This window comes from Microcaecilia unicolor, chromosome 3 (assembly GCF_901765095.1).
Source record: "Microcaecilia unicolor chromosome 3, aMicUni1.1, whole genome shotgun sequence".
NCBI lineage: Eukaryota > Metazoa > Chordata > Amphibia > Gymnophiona > Siphonopidae > Microcaecilia > Microcaecilia unicolor.
Window position 1 is genome coordinate 491,746,987 of NC_044033.1, and position 16,513 is coordinate 491,763,499.

The window sequence follows — 16,513 nt, forward strand, 5'->3', positions numbered from 1 at the left end:
CTCACCCGTTGCTACGCCACGAAACGTGACATCAGACGCATCACGGACCTATGAGAAAGACCTGCATGAAAAAAGGAAGGAGTATCAGCAGCTGACAACGAGCAACTGCATGGGAACAAGGGAGGAGAATGAGCAGCACAACCGGTCACTTTCTCAGCAGCACGGAGACGAGCAACATCGCTGGAAGGAGAATACTATTTGGATGCCCATGCTCCTGCTCTCGGTATGTGACGCCGCAAACAGACACCCAGAAACACAGTTGCAGCCTCCCTAACAAACGCCCTCCCAGACAAAACTACCCACTGGCTCAACGTCCCCAGCACCTCAACCAACCTCCCTCCAAGTTACACACAGTCACAAAAGTACTGGATCATAATGGCGCTGCAAACACACACCCAGAAATCAACTTGCAGCCTCCCTAACAAACGTCCTCCAACACACAACTAGGGAGGGAGGGAGGGGGGAGGACCCTGGAACTTAGAGGGGAGGAACCTGGAACTCGGGAGGGGGGGAGGAACCTGGAATTTGGAGGGAGGCGGGACCCTGGAACTTGGAGGGAGAGAGGGAGGGAGGGGGGGACACTGGAACTTGGAGGGGGGACCCTGGAACTTGGAGGGAGGGGACGACCCCGGAACTCGGAGGGAGGGGGGAGACGACACTGGAACTCGGAGGGACGGAGGGAGGGAACGGCTCTGGAACTCGGAGGGAGGGAGGGTGAGAACACATTTATCCTAACAATCCCTTTCAAAACATTAATTGCAGAAAGGCAATACCTTGCTAGCACCTGTTTCATTGCTTTCCGAAACGGGCCTCTTATCCTAGTGATAAAATAAAATAAAAAAAACAAATGAAGAGGAAGGTCCTGTTATTTCTGGACAATTGCCCAGTGCACACTGACATTAGTAACCTGACTGCAACAAAGCTAGTCTTTCTGCCACCAAACACAACCAGTATGATTCAACCTTGTGACTAGGGTATCATCTATGCATTCAAGCAACAATACAGAAAGTGAATTGCGTGGTACATTCTGCATGCAATGGAACAGAAGCGATCAGCCGACATAGATGTCAAAATTGCCATCGACTTCATGCACACTGCATGGAATTCAGTTAGCCAGGCGATGATCATCAACTGTTTTCGCAAGGCACAGTTTGATTCATCGCATGCACATTAAAAAGTCTGGCGATACAATCAACATTGATAAGCCTTTACCCATGCTGAGCGACAAGGAGTGGTCTGCAATTTTGGACAGTTCATTGACCTGCAAACAATTTGTAACTGCTGCTGATGAACTGATTTCAACTGAAACACAGTACATTGAAGAAATCGCTGCAAGTTGCTGTAAAAACAATGACAACTGTGCTGTGGAGGATGCAGAATGTGTTGAAGATGAAATGGATGAAACATCCTTTAAAGAAATGACACTGTTACACTTGCCCAGTCTGTGACCAAAGTTGCCAGGTGGGCGGTTTTACCGCCCAATTGGGTGGGTTTGCGCCAGCGGCGGGGGGAAAATTTCGCCGGCCGCGGGATGCGGTTTTTTGGGCGGTTTCCCGTCGCTGCTGTGCGAGTTCGGCGGTTTTTTCCGGGGCTTCTATTGGTCCAATTCGGTCCAATAGAAGCTTCTCCAGGGCTTCTATTGGTCCAAATTGGACCAATAGAAGCCTTTCAGGGGCGGGGTTGACATCAGGGATGACGTGGGAGGCGGGGCTAGTGACGTGGGAGACGGGGTTAGTGACGTGGGAGGCGGGGTTAGTGACGCAGGGGCGGGGTTAGGTGATTTGGGGGGCGGGGTTGGTGACGTGGGGGCGGGGTTCGGTGGCACGGGAGACGGGGATTGGCTACGGGCGGTTTTTGGGCGGGTTTACGGCTCGTTTGGGGCTGGGAACATTTTTCCCAGCTGGCAACCCTGTCTGTGACTGCTTTCAAAATGGTACATGCTTTTATTGGCAGTTTGACAGATGTACAGGAGGATGTTTTCAATGCTGTGGCTTGTATTCCGGACTTCTTAATTAACAGATCAGTGAATCTCACACATTGAAAAATCACACTTTTTTTTTCTGCTGCAGATCAGCGTATTTGATTTGAATGTTACCACCCTCGTGTACTGTATACTATATTGTGTATCAACTCCGTTGAATAAAAGCCAAAATATAAAACCAGACCTCTGGGTCTGTTTTCTCTGCTTTTAGTGCACTGTAAATGTGTACGCCTGTTAGTGTCATCTCTGCTTAATATCACACGATTTGAATGGTCCCTTGAATGTGATATCAAGCAAGTTTGACTGTACATTTTGACTAGCTTTTGGGATATCACCCCACCCCAAATCAGGTTAGCTATTTAAAAAGAATATATTTTTTGCAGAGGTGTTTCATGGTCGGAGAATGGCTGTGGAATGTTATCCAGCTAGTGTGTATGCTAACTGGATAATGTGGAATTACTGCTGGAATACTTAGCAAGTTCTCTTTTTTTTTGGCACACAACCTGCAAAAAAAGAAAAGAAACAAGAGATGTCCAACTTTTATGGCACAGTTAATCTGGGCTTTGTGCATGGGAAAGTCTGGCATTAGCACACACGAAGCCCAGATTGTACCAGCTTAGTAATGGGGCCCCCTAATGCAAAAAAGGCTCTTTTTTTTGAGCGAAATGAAAAAAATAACATTGGAAAGCAGACAAAGATTAAGGGGCTCACTTTCAAACCAGAAAAATGTACTAAAAATGACACATGGACGTTTTTCTTGCAAAAATGTCCAAATCACTACTTTCAAAACACATTTTAAAGATGTTTTTCTATGCAGTTCATCTGCAGTGCATCCAAATCACAAGGGGGTGTGTCGGGGACGGGATTTGGATGTTTCAGCAACATGGCCGTTTTTCTGCCATAATGGAACAAAGCAAAAATGCGCATGGCTAAAAGTTGGACGTTTTGGTCTGGACCTGTTTCCATCACGACTAAGTCATAAAAAGGTACCCTAAATGACCAGATAACCACTGGAGGAATTAAGGTATGACCCCCCTTACTCCCCCAGTGGTTATTGACCCCCTCCCAACCCCCAAAGAATCAGTACATACCAGCTTCTATGACAGCCTCATATTATGGCCAGTCCTAATAAAGTAGTAAGCAGGTCCCTGGTGTAGCCTAGTGGTCAGTGCAGTGCACTGTAGAGAAGGGGACCCAGGCCCATATCCCACTCTGTTACGCTTGTAGTGGAAAGTGTGAGCCCTCCAAAACCCACCAAAAACCTACTGTGCCCACATACAGGTGTCACCTATATGTGGGTACAGTAGGTTTTTGTGGGTTTTGGAGGGCTCCCCATAAGGGGGTAACAGTGCGATATATACCTGGGACCTTTTATGTGGAGTCCATTGCGGTGCCCTCTATGGTGCCCCATCACTCTGCTGGGATGTCTGTGTGGCCAGTCTACTAAGAATGATGACCCCCCCCCCCCCCCTACATCTCAATGGCTTGTTTTTTTTCCTGAAAATGGTCACAAAGGAAAAACTATCAGCACTCACACAATGTATAAAAAGGTCTAGGAAATGGCTATTTTCGAAACAAAAAGATAGACATTTTTCAGCATCTTATTTATCCTGTGTGTCTTGACTAGACTATAAGCTCTAGGGATCTGTACATTTTTGAATTTGCCTATTAGTATTCTAGAAATAAGCAATAGTAAAACAAACAGCCTCCAGCCCAAATATACCTTTTTTTTCTGCATTTTATACAACATGAATCTATAGAATTATACTGCTTATGCCCCCTCACCCCAAACAGAGATAAGAGAAAATGTACCTTCATCTTCATGGGTTTCAGGTGGAAGGATGAGTTTTGGAGTGGGTTCTAGAAGAATGACAAAAATAGTTTTAGTTTGCTCTAGAATAAATGTGTTGACTTCTGTGAAGAAACAGTGTGTTTTAAGCCTGTAAAAGGTATTGGATATTTCCGTTTTAGTTATGTCTTAAGTGCATTTCTCCTATTTGGTCAGCAGAAGGTGCATATTTATGCTTAAACCTATTATAGGGAACCGAGTGTTCTATTGTCTTTAACATGAGCAGGAAGTAAGCAGCAGTATATGTTGAAAACGTGTTGACTGGGCTCTGATTGGCCTGGAGTTTAAAATTACCCAGTAGTAACATAGTAACATATAGTAACATAGTAGATGACGGCAGAAAAAGACCTGCACGGTCCATCCAGTCTGCCCACGATAAACTCATATGTGTATACCTTACCTTGATTTGTATCTGTCTTTTTCAGGGCACAGACCGTATAAGTCTGTCTAGCAGTATTTCCCGCCTCCCAACCACCAGTCCTGCCTCCCATCACCGGCTCTGGCACAGACCCCGTATAAGTCTGCCCTCCCCTATCCTAGCCTCTCAACCACCAACCCCTCTTCCCCCCGCCACCCAATTTCAGCTAAGCTTCTGTGGATCCATTCCTTCTGCACAGGATTCCTTTGTACTGACTGTTACTTCAGTCTTAGCCTGAAAGAAGAAAGAGACAGACTTTTTGCTAAGGCTCTGTGAACAATTATAAGTCCTCCTGATCTTCCCAGGTACTGTTTAGATAGTATGCAAATGTTTTAGTTAGTTTTCTAATTGATCCATATTTCAATTACCTGTTATTGTTTGCCAATTGCACATTTTTGTCCACTGTTCCAAGTTCTGTGAATAAACACAATTGTTCGTTCTGCCTTTCTGGACTGATAAAGAATCCTGGTGGTTTGTGTGTTTTTATTTATTGCATTTGTATCCCACATTTTCCCACCTATTTGCAGGCTCAATGTGGCTTACAGAGTTCTGTTATGGTTTTGCCATTCCAGGATATTAGATATGATTAGTGATGTAAAAGTGTTAGATAGGGAAAAAAAGAAAGGATTAGGTGGATAGGTAAAGAAATTAGACTGTCGTAGTTGGGCTAGTTGGCGAGATGATTTGGTAAGGTTATGGGTTCTCTTTGTTGGGTCTGTGAGTGCATTTTGGGAACTGTGGGACCACTAGGAGTGTGCCCCCAGTAACCTAGAAATCACTGGGAATAATTTGAGCGTGGGAGGCTTGCCCAGAGGTGGTTGTGACCCAGTTAGTGGGAGGAGGGTGCTAGTGTAGAGCACAAGCGGAAGGTGCAGGCGGACCTGAGCTGTGCTCTACACTGGCCGCGGGGTAACCCCAGGCAAGTGGATAGGTGTTTTGTGACTTCCTTTTGCTCGTTTTACAGGAGAATGCTGATAGAGACAGGGCTAGTTTTATTCAGAATTTTTTCAGCATTTTGGGTGGTCTATGCTTGTTTGAGAAATCAGTGCACTATTGTGTTATTTAAGCACTGTGCATGCATTTGGTAAATCAGTGCCTAAATTGACCTCTTTTTATGTTATCAGTGCAGGGTACTCTTAAATCAAAGTTTACTCATTGTAGATTATTCTCCTTTGGTAAACAGACACAGTAAAAGATTTGAGGGAAATCAAGTTTAGTAAAGGTTAAGAGATAAAACTCAGGAGCCTAGGAAGCAATTCCTCGCTTCGAAGCCCAGGGTTTTTGGCCCTTGGGGTAACTTTTTTGTAGCTGTAAAGTTTATCTACAGAGAAAGCAATAATTTTTTTTCATCCTTTACATCTTGATAAATTTGTCTTGGAACATGAGAAGAGTGTTAAAAACTAGGAGGTTTAAAAATGGGCCCGATATTCACCCCATGGGAGTTAGCCAGGCTGACTCCTGTGGTCGGCGCTGAGTCTGGATATTCAGTGCCGGGCCATTTCCGGTGACCAGCATGTTTATTTTTGTCCAGTTTGAACTTAACCAGCCAAGCTGATATTTAGCACTGGCCAGTTAAGTTTGAACTGGCCAAAGATGTTCCAGGTATTTAGGCGGCCAAATATAGCTGCCAAACTTAGCCAGCGATGTGCTGAAAATTGGCGGATAGCTGGTTATATCACACAATATAACCGGCTATCAGCTAGCCGCTAACTGAGAATACTCAGTGGGAGGTAGCTGGCTATCTCCCCCTGAATATTTTCGGATAGCCATTTAAGTACCATTTAACCGTCCAGGTGCCATTCCTGACCAGGTAAATGGTTTTTAATATTGAGAGGAATAGGCTCAAGATAGTTAGGGGGTAAATTTCCTTTATAATTGCTTTACTTTCTTAATTAATTTTTTTTTCATTGTTAATATTATTTCTTTTTCTTTATATATGTTTGCTTATAAAAAGTATGAAATCTTTACATAAAGAAAGAAATGGTAAAATTATGTATCATACCTGATAATTTTCTTTCCATTAATCATAGCTGATCAATCCATAGACTGGTGGGTTGTGTCCATCTACCAGCAGGTGGAGATAGAGAGCAAACTTTTGCCTCCCTATATGTGGTCATGTGCTGCCGGAAACTCCTCAGTATGTCGATATCAAAGCTCCATCCGCAGGACTCAGCACTTAGAGAATTACACCCACGAAGGGACACTCTGCCCAGCTCACCACCGCCGAAACGGGGGAGGGGAATTAACCCAGCTCATCCCCACACAAGTGGGGGAGGGGAATCCGTCCAGCTCATCCCCGCGGAGCGGGGGAGGGACACCACACCCGCCGATGCGGGGGGATCTGGCTTATCCTGCAACCGCAACCGCGGGAGGAGCTGACTGACCCTAACACCGCCGAAGCGGGAGGGGTACAAAGCTGCCCTACAGCCGCACGAAGCGGGAGGGAGTGCCGGCAGAATTTAAATCTCAATCCAGCCCCGTAAAACGGAGGGGAGAGGAATGCAGCAGCTCACTGTAACACAAACTCGTCTCAACTCTTGAAGAATCCAAGTGAAAGAAGAACTTGAACACGAAGTCCTCCTGAAGTAACTGAAGGCTAAACTTGAACCTAAATTCAACCAGAATATAAACAGTACAGATATCTGGGAGGGGCTATGGATTGATCAGCTATGATTAATGGAAAGAAAATTATCAGGTATGATACATAATTTTACCTTCCATATCATCAAGCTGATCAATCCATAGACTGGTGGGATGTACCGAAGCAGTACTCACCCAGGGCGGGACATAGAAATCCCTGACCGCAACACTGAAGCTCCAAACCGGGCCTCCGCCCGAGCAGCCACAGTCAAGCGGTAATGCCTGGCAAAGGTATGGGCCGAAGCCCAAGTTGCCGCCTTGCAAACCTCTTCCAAGGAGACGGACCCTAAGCCGCTGCAATGGCTTCCTTGCCCATCTTGCCACTGTAGGCTTAGAAGCCTGCAGACCCTTACGAGGACCTGGCAACAGGACAAACAGATGATCCGATTTCCGGAAATCATTGGTCACTTCCAAGTATCTGATGATGACTCGTCTCACATCCAGAAATTGAGAGCAGAGTATTCCTCTGGGTAGACCTCCCTACGAAAGGAAGGGAGACAGAGCTGCTGAATCACATGGAAGCGAAAAACACTCTTGGGCAGGAAGGAAGGCACTGTGCGAATAGTCACTCCTGCCTCAGTAAACTGCAGAAAAAGCTCTCGACATGAGAGTGCCTGGAGCTCGGAAACTCTTCTGGCTGAAGTGATAGCCACCAAAAAGACTGCTTTCAACGTCAGGTCTTTCAGAGATGCCCTCGACAAGGGTTCAAAAGGCGGCTTCTGCAATGCTCTTAGCACCAGGTTGAGATTCCACGCAGACACCACTGAGTGCAGAGGAGGGCGCAGGTGATTAACTCCCTTGAGAAAGCGCACCACATCTGGCTGCGAAGCCAGGGAAGCACCCTTCAGGCGGCCCCTGAAGCAAGCCAGAGCCGCTACCTGAACTTTCAGGGAACTGAGCGACAGGCCTTGTCCAGACCTTCTTGCAGGAACGCCAACACTGAAGAAATTGGAGCAGTGAAGGGAGAAAGTGAGCCTGCTTCACACCACGCTGCAAAGATACGCCAAACCCTGGCGTAAGCAGTAGAAGTAGAGCGCTTCCTCGCTCTCAGCATAGTGGCGATGACCTTGTCTGAGAAGCCCTTCTTTCTCAGACGCTGCCGCTCAATAGCCAGGCCGTAAGACCAAAGGGGGAGGGATCCTCCATCACCACGGGACCCTGATGTAACAGGCCCTGCTCCACTGGCAGCCGCAGAGGATCGCCGACTGAGAGCCTGATCAAGTCCGCATACCAGGGACGTCTGGGCCAATCCGGACCCACCAGGATTACCCTGCCGGGATGCTTTGCCACCCGGTCTAGCACCCTGCCCAACATGGGCCAGGGCGGGAACACATAGAGAAGCTCTTGTGTCGGCCACTGTTGGAGAACAGCATCTACTCCCAGGGATCGAGGGTCCCGTCCTCTGCTGAAAAAACGCGGCACTTGGCAATTGGCCGATGACGCCATCAGATCTAGGCTCGGCTGGCCCCAGCGCTTCGTGATGTCCAAGAACGCCTGAGCAGATAGCTGCCACTCTCCGGGCTCCAAGGTATGGCGACTGAGAAAGTCCGCCTTGACATTCATGACTCTGGCAATGTGGGCCGCTGAAAGCTGCTCCAGGTTCGCTTCCACCCACTGGCATAGATTCATAGCCTCCTTGGCTAGAGGGGCGCTCTTGGTACCTCCCTGGCGGTTGACATAGGCCACAGCCGTGGCATTGTCCGACAGGACCCGTACAGGCTTCAACACCAGTACCGGGATGAACTCCAACAACACCAACCGAATGGCTCTGAGTTCCAGGAGGTTGATAGACCACTTGCCTCTGCAGGAGACCAGAGCCCCTGCGCTGTCCTTCCCAAGCAGTGGGCTCCCCAGCCCATCAAAGAGGCGTCTGTCGTGACGACAATCCACTCCGGGGTCACCAGAGGCATTCCTGCAGACAACTTGTCTGTCTGCGTCCACCAGCTCAGCGCCTTGCGCACTGCTGGGTCCAAGGGAAGGCGCACAGCATAATCCTCCGACATCGGAGTCCAGCGCAGCAGCAGAGATTGTTGTAGTGGTCTCATATGAGCCCTGGCCCAGGGCACTACTTCCATCGTGGCCGTCATAGAGCCCAACAGCTGCATGTAGTCCCAAGCCCGAATAGGAGAGGCTACTAGGAACTAGTCCACCTGAGCCTGAAGCTTGACAATCCGATTGTCTGGCAGGAACACTCTGCCCACTTGGGTGTCGAATCGAACTCCCAGATACTCCAGGGACTGAGTCGGGCGCAGCTGGCTTTACTCCCAGTTGATGATCCACCCCAGGGAGCTCAAAGAGCAACCACCCGGTTCACAGCTTTGCCACACTCTGCATAAGAGGGGGCTTGGATCAACCAGTCGTCCAGATAAGGATGGACTTGAAGTCCTTCCTTCCTCAGGAAGGCCGCGATGACCACCATTACTTTGGAGAAGGTCCGCGGAGCAGTAGCCAACCCGAACGGGAGGGCTCTGAACTGGAAGTGTCGGCCCAGTACTGCAAAACGCAGAAAGCGTTGATGAGGAGGCCAGATGGGAATATGCAAGTACGCTTCCTTGATGTCCAAGGATGCCAGGAACTCTCCTGCCTTCACTGCCGCTATAACAGAGCGGAGGGTCTCCATGTGAAAGTGCCGAACTTTCAAGGCCCAATTGACCCCTTTGAGGTCGAGGATAGGCCGTACAGAACCTTCTTTCTTTGGTATCACAAAGAAAAAGGAGTAACGTCCCTTGCCAAGCTGATTTTCTGGCACCGGAACGACCGCCCCCAGGCGGATCAGATTGTCCAAGGTCTGCTGCACTGCCACAGCTTGACCGGAGACTTGCAGGGAGAGAGTACAAACCCGTCTTTTAAGGGTCGGCAGAACTCTAGCTTGTAGCCGTCTCTGATGACTTCCAGCACCCAAGCGTCTGAAGTTATTGTGGTCCACTCGCCCATAAACGAGGACAGCCGTCCTCCAATCTGCACTGAGGCGTGGACCAAGGCCCCGTCATTGGGTACGAGACCCTGGGGGAGAACCGGAGGGAGCACCTCCGGGACAGTGGTCTCTGCGAAAGGAATGCTGCTTGGGGGAGAAGTTCCTCTTGAAGGAAGAGGGGGCAGAGGAGCCCGACCTGCCCGGGCGGTACCGACGAGCTTCCTGAAACCGTCCTCTGGAGGTACCAGGGCGAGTACTAGCCCGAGCCCTGACCTCTGGTAACTTCTTGCCCTTAGACGTGCCGAGATCGGTCACGATTTTGTCCAGCTCGACCCCAAAGAGCAGCTTGCCTTTAAAAGGCAATCTAGCCAGGCGGGATTTAGAGGCGTGGTCAGCAGACCAATGCTTCAGCCAAAGCCACCGCCGCGCAGAGATTGTCTGAGCCATGCCTTTAGCTGAGGCTCTCAAGACATCATACAGCAAGTCTGCCAAATAGGCTAAGCCCGATTCCAGGGCCGGCCAATCAGCCCTCAAGGAATGATCCGAGGGGGAAGCCCGCCGCACCATAGTCAGGCACGCCCTGGCCACATAGGAGCCGCAAACTGAGGCCTGCAAACTTAAAGCAGCCGCCTCAAAGGACGACCTTAAGGCCGCCTCCAATCTTCTTTCTTGGGCGTCCTTTAGGGCCGTGCCACCTTCCACCGGCAACGCCGTTTTCTTAGTCACCGCAGTGATTAAAGAATCCACGGTAGGCCACAGAAAGGCCTCACGTTCACTTACAGGCAAAGGATAGAGGCGGGACATAGCCCTAGCCACTTTAAGGCTCGCTTCCGGGACATCCCATTGAGCCGAAATTAAGGTGTGCATGGCATCATGCACGTGGAAGGTTCTAGGCGGGCGTTTCGTCCCCAGCATAATGGCAGAGCCAACAGGGGCTGAGGGAGAGACGTCCTCCGGAGAGGAAATCTTCAAAATGCCCATGGCCTGCACAAACAGGTTGGGCAAATCCTCTGAGCTAAAAAGTCGCGCTGCAGAGGGGTCATCCGCTCCATCCGAGCGGGGATCAGTCTCCTCCAAGGAATCCGCAAAGGACCGTTGGGAGAACTCAGATACGCTGCCCTCATCTACATCGGAGGAGACAAAGTCCTCCAAGGCCTGGGAATCAACCCGAGGGCGTTTACCTCCGGGGGCCTCAACCTCTTTACCAGACGAGGGAGCAGGGGCAGCGTTTTGCATAAGGGAGGCCTGATGCAGCAGCAAAACAAACTCGGGGGAGAAACCCCCCAGACTGTGCACTTCCGCAGCCTGGGCAACAGCCCTAGACGCACCCTCAACCAGCGCTCGCAAGAGCGGGGGAGAGACATGCTGCGCATCCAAGATGGCGTCCGGCGCGACACTCCGCGAAGGAGCCGCGCGGGAAAAACGGTGCTTAATTTTAGCCGCCTTTGTGCCGTCGCCCAAATTAAGGGCGTTCATGGCATTAATGTCTCCTACCTCAAGGGCGGCCCAAGAAGAAGCCGTCCGAGCCGCGTGGCCGGCCAAGATGGCGGAGGCGAGGAGCGGGGGATGGGCGTTTATGGCGGGAAAAACCGCCACACCGGAGGAAGGACCGGGACACTCATCGGTCACAAAACTGTCACCCAACAAGGGCGAATCAGACTTTAAGACCCCCGCATCCCCTCTAGAAGCGCCCAAGCGATCCGGGGAGCGACTCTTTACGCCCTCGCCCTCCGACGCCATATGCCACGAGGAGATAAATCGGGGAACCCCCTGCCCGCTATAAAAAGGTAAAAATTACCTGCTTTCCGCTCCGAGCTGTAACGACCCGGTGTCCCAGTGAGTAGCTGCAATGAACGTTTAAATAAACGTCAAAATAAACGCCTTTAAGGACGTTCAAAATTTTTTTTTTTTTTTTTTTTTTAAACGGAGCCAGCGGGAGGGGGGAGAAAAGGAGGGACCTGGCACCACCAGGTTTGCACTTGCTCAAAAGAGCCCTCAACCCCAGGCACTCAACAAAACCTAAAAATTAGGCTTGGAGGCCTAGCCAGAGCTGCTGCTGTGTGTGACCACCACCTGCTGAGATAGAGAACATACTGAGGAGTTTCCGGCAGCACATGACCACATATAGGGAGGCAAAAGTTTGCTCTCTATCTCCACCTGCTGGTAGATGGACACAACCCACCAGTCTATGGATTGATCAGCTTGATGATATGGAAAAAACAAATTAAAAGGTGATATCTTTTTAATGAGCTAATATCATACATTTTTAACTAGCTTTTGGGATAACACCCACCTTTTCTCAGGTTAAAACAGAATGAGCAAAAAATGGCAATACTAGAATATATAAGTGAATGGTAAACATTCAGGTGGTACATCAAGAATAAATAAACATTCCTGTCACAGTCTGAAGGGGAAAGATTAGCAGGTACCTTGATGGGTGATCAGAAAGTTACAGGCAGTAGACTTTTATGGCTCATAACGCATTGAAAAACCCAAATCTCTCTTATGTTCGCTCTTGCCAGTTGCAAAGAACCTGATCATTTTATCGTCAAATTCAAAATTAATCGTGCCACTGAAAAAGTTAATTCCTGCACACAATTGTTTCTATCAGTGGCGTACCAAGGGGGGGGGGGCGGCGGGGGCGGTCCGACCCGGGTGCACGCCGCTGGGGGGTGCCGTGGCGCGCGCCTGCTCTGAGTTCGCTGACTTTGCGAGTTCGCTGCAGCTCCCTCTGCCCCGGAACAGGTTACTTCCTGTTCTGGGGCAGAGGGAGCTGCAGCGAACGCGCGAAGTCAGGGAACTCTGAGCAGGCGCGCGCTGCGGCACCCCCCCCAGCGGCGTGCACCCGGGGGGGGGGGGGTCCATGCTGCATCGGGGGGGGGGGGGCTGCTGCATCCGGGGGGGCGGGGCGCCGCCCCGGGTGTCTGCCCCCCTAGGAACGCCACCGGTTTCTATCAAGAATGGTCATCACAAATATTTATATTAGAGGCCAACCAAATTTTGGTTTCAGCTTCGGCATCGAAACTGGCCTGAAATCTGGATTTGGCCATGTTTCAGTTTTGGCTGAAAATGCCTATACATTTTCTGCTGAAACTGAAATTCCTCCCCCCCCCCTTTGACTTAAAGCATGACTACTCTCTGCTCCACCCCCCACCCCGACCAAAAGACATTGCCCTCTTATCACCCATAGGCCCTTCCCGGGCCTACCTTAGAAGCTCTGGTGGTCAAGTGGCCTCTTTTGAGTAGGAACAATCCCTAGTTGCTCCTGCCTGCCAGCTCTGCAGTCAAAGTGGCTGCTGTGGGAGATTGTAGCAGCAATTTTGAGATTGGAATCAGCATGGGTAGGAGTGACTAGGGATCAGGTTTTAGGAGCTTATTCTATAATGGAACACATCTTTCAATAAAAATTTTAAAGCTTTGTGAGCTGGATATTCAAAAGCACATATACTTTTAGCAGCCGTCACTAAACATATAAATGCCCCTATCGGTGAATTTTCAGTGGTATTATGGAGGTAATTTTAAGTGGTAAAATACATGTCCATTAGCTGGTATTTTAGCCATTACTGCATATATGTGGCCACATCTACCTGTTAATGGCTTCTTATAATAATATATACCAACCAGCACCTTCACAAGACAGCATGTACAGCATTTTGATGACAGGCATGCGTATGGGTGGAGTTTGAGCAGACCATGGGGGAGCACACTCGTATGTGTACAGATTATAAAGTACTGTAATTTATGCGTGAACATGGAAAAGGTAAACATGGGCGTTTATACCAGCTCTAGGGATGATGCAAATGTCTGTGCCTGCAATGTAGGCATGCATTAGGTGAATTACATTAGTATTTCATAAAGTAAAATAGGGTGACTGGGGCCTGCATAGAGTGGTGGACGCAGCTCTGACCACCTTGTTGGACAGACTGGATGGACCGTGCAGGTCTTCATCTGCTGTCATTTTCTGTGTGTTACTGGGATACCCTCTACTGAGGAAATTCTATAAGAAGCAGCCTAGTTTTAGGCCGCAATGTGCTTAAATAGCAGGTATTCTATACGTTTTCATGTGTAAGTGGTCACTTACATATGTAAACGACCTCTTAAAAATACCAACTAGCAGAAAATTACACACTGTGATTTGATAACACTTGGGTTGATTGGTGTATGCATGGACAGAGTTTGGGCAGAGTGTGGACAGAGCATGCAAAGATCTCCTGACCACCAGACTAACTGCTGTCAATTACAATCCCTCTATCACTCTCTGTTCAGAGACCAATGTCGCCAATACTATACCAGATTGATCAATGAGTCTGCTAATAGGCCAAAGAAAGCTTTTTGGCATATTGTCTCAACACTCCTTTACCGGATCTTCTAATGCTATTACTGCCACTCTTGGCAGTCAACTTTGGGAGCTACTTCATTTCTAAGGTCTCATCTTTCGTTCACAACTTCTCATTCTATCACCAGCCTCTCCTGTTTTTCCACAGCCTCAAGGCTCTTAGCTAGGTACCTCAGACACCACTTTGTCCCCCTCCCCGCCTAGCTGCATTTCAATCTTCCCTCAAATACCACTTTTATTGGATTAGTCCATCCCTTCTGATCAACCGTATGTCCTTTGAATCCCACTCTTTCCCTGGTTGATGATTGACTCCCATGCTCTTCTCTCTCTCTCTCTCTCTCTGTGAAAACTAACAGTCTATCTACTGGCATGGTCCTTCTGCTGTGGAAAACCATGTCTGTCTGTCTGATTCTTAAAAAAACAAAGCTTGACACCTCCTTACTTAGTAATTACTGCCACATTTCCAATCTCCCTTTCATCAGTAAACTCACTGAGAAAATTGTTTACTCTAAGCTTCAATATGTTGAGGCCTCCACTATCCTTCACCCTTGGCAATCAGGCTTCAGACTATACTTACATTCTTACTGAATGATCATCATTCTGCCTTTGACGATGGTAATGCTGCATTATTAGTCTCTCTAGACTCGAGTGCAGCCTTTGATCTCATTTAAACCCTCAGATTTTGATACTGCTGCCGCAGTCCTTCAGTGGTTTTCCTCCTTCCTCTCTGACCGAGCCTTTACAATTAAACTGCCTTCCTCTGAGTCTGCCTCTTTTGATTTGACCTACACTATCATAGAAACATAGAAAAATGTAGGCCGATCAAGACCATATGGTCTATCCAGTCAGCCCATCTATGCCATCTACTCTCCTTATTACTCCCTTAGAGTCCTATGCACTTGTTGCAAGCTCTCTTGAATTCAGACACTGTTTATGTCTCTTCCACTTCCACCAGGAGACTGTTCCACAAATTCACCACCCTTTCCATGAAGAAGTATTTCCTCATGTTCCTTCTGAGTCTATCCCCTTTCACCTTCATCCTACACTCCCTCGTTCTAGAACTTCCTTTCAATTGGAATCTCCTATGTATTTGGAGTGGAGGAGTGGCCTAGTGGTTAGGGTGGTGGACTTTGGTCCTGAGGAATTGAGTTTGATTCCCACCTCAGGCACAGGCAGCTCCTTGTGACTCTGGGCAAGTCACTTAACCCTCCATTGAGCCTGCCATGAGTGGGAAAGCGCAGGGTACAAATGTAACAAAAAAAAATAAAGATTTATGCTGCATATGTATTTAAATGTCTCTATCATATCATATCTTATTTATTTGAGCCATTTATATCCCACATTATCCCAAACAAGTTTGGGTTCAATGTGACTAAAAGGAAACAATTTCTACAGTATTATGCAAGTAATGTGAGCATACACAAGAAATGGACAATCAAAAAAAATTTGTTTTTGTACAGTGACCAAAACAATATATCTAACATGCTCAGGAACTAACAAGCACTAGTACAGGTGAGGGACTGATCAAATAGAAATGCTTTCAGCAACTTACAAAATAATAGATAATCAGTAAAATATCTCAAGCCATTTGGCAAAGTTTAGGCCTACTTTATAGAATAAACCAAAATTTCCACGTGGTTTATAGAATCTGCCCAGTGCCTGTCCGTGCAACTAAATTTATTCACAGACAGTTACGCCAAGTAAACCTTGGTGTAAACTCCAATGCCTAAATTAGGCACGGCCCGAGTTTATTCTATAACAATGCACATAGCTTTTAGAAATGCCCATGACCCGCCCCCTTTTCAGCTACGCAACTTAGAATTTATGTGCATCATCTTATAGAATATGCTTAGACAGTTCTGCATGTAAAATCTAATTAATACTAATTAGAGTCAATAATTGCTTAAATGGCAATTATCGGTGCTGATTGGCTTGTTAACTAAGTTGCATTCGCAAATGCAGAATACAACTGGATTTGCGCATGCAACTTAAGTCATGCTATATAGAATCTGGGGGATAGTTGCACACCTTGCTCTCCTCTACTATCAAACATTGCTTAACTTGTCTTCCCTCACACATAACTCCTTCTTCTTCCCTCATTTCTTCTCTAGATCAGCTTCTTTCCCCTCACCTTTCTTCTCTATCACTCTTTCCTTTATCTTTCTTTTCCATTTCTACTCCCTCTCCATCTTTAATCACTCTCTTTTTCAATTCTCCCTGTTCCCCACCTCCTCCTCTGTTATCTCCATCTTCCACTGTTCCATCTCTACTCCTTTATCTGTCTTCCAGTGCCCCATTTTCTGCTCCATTCCTTCCTTCCATCCTTTATCTTTTTCCCCAGTCTTTCATCATTTCTCTCCTTCATTCCTTTTTTT

At 48.0% G+C, this 16,513-nt stretch overlaps 1 protein-coding gene across 1 annotated transcript in view; it reads right to left on the minus strand.

The window, feature by feature from the left end:
- The window catches only part of LOC115467264, a 145,507-nt gene that overhangs the window by 16,772 nt on the left and 112,222 nt on the right, over positions 1-16,513 (minus strand). Inside the window, 1 exon segment of the mRNA XM_030199080.1 lies at positions 3,794-3,841. Within this exon segment, the coding sequence (XP_030054940.1) occupies positions 3,794-3,841 (48 nt within the window).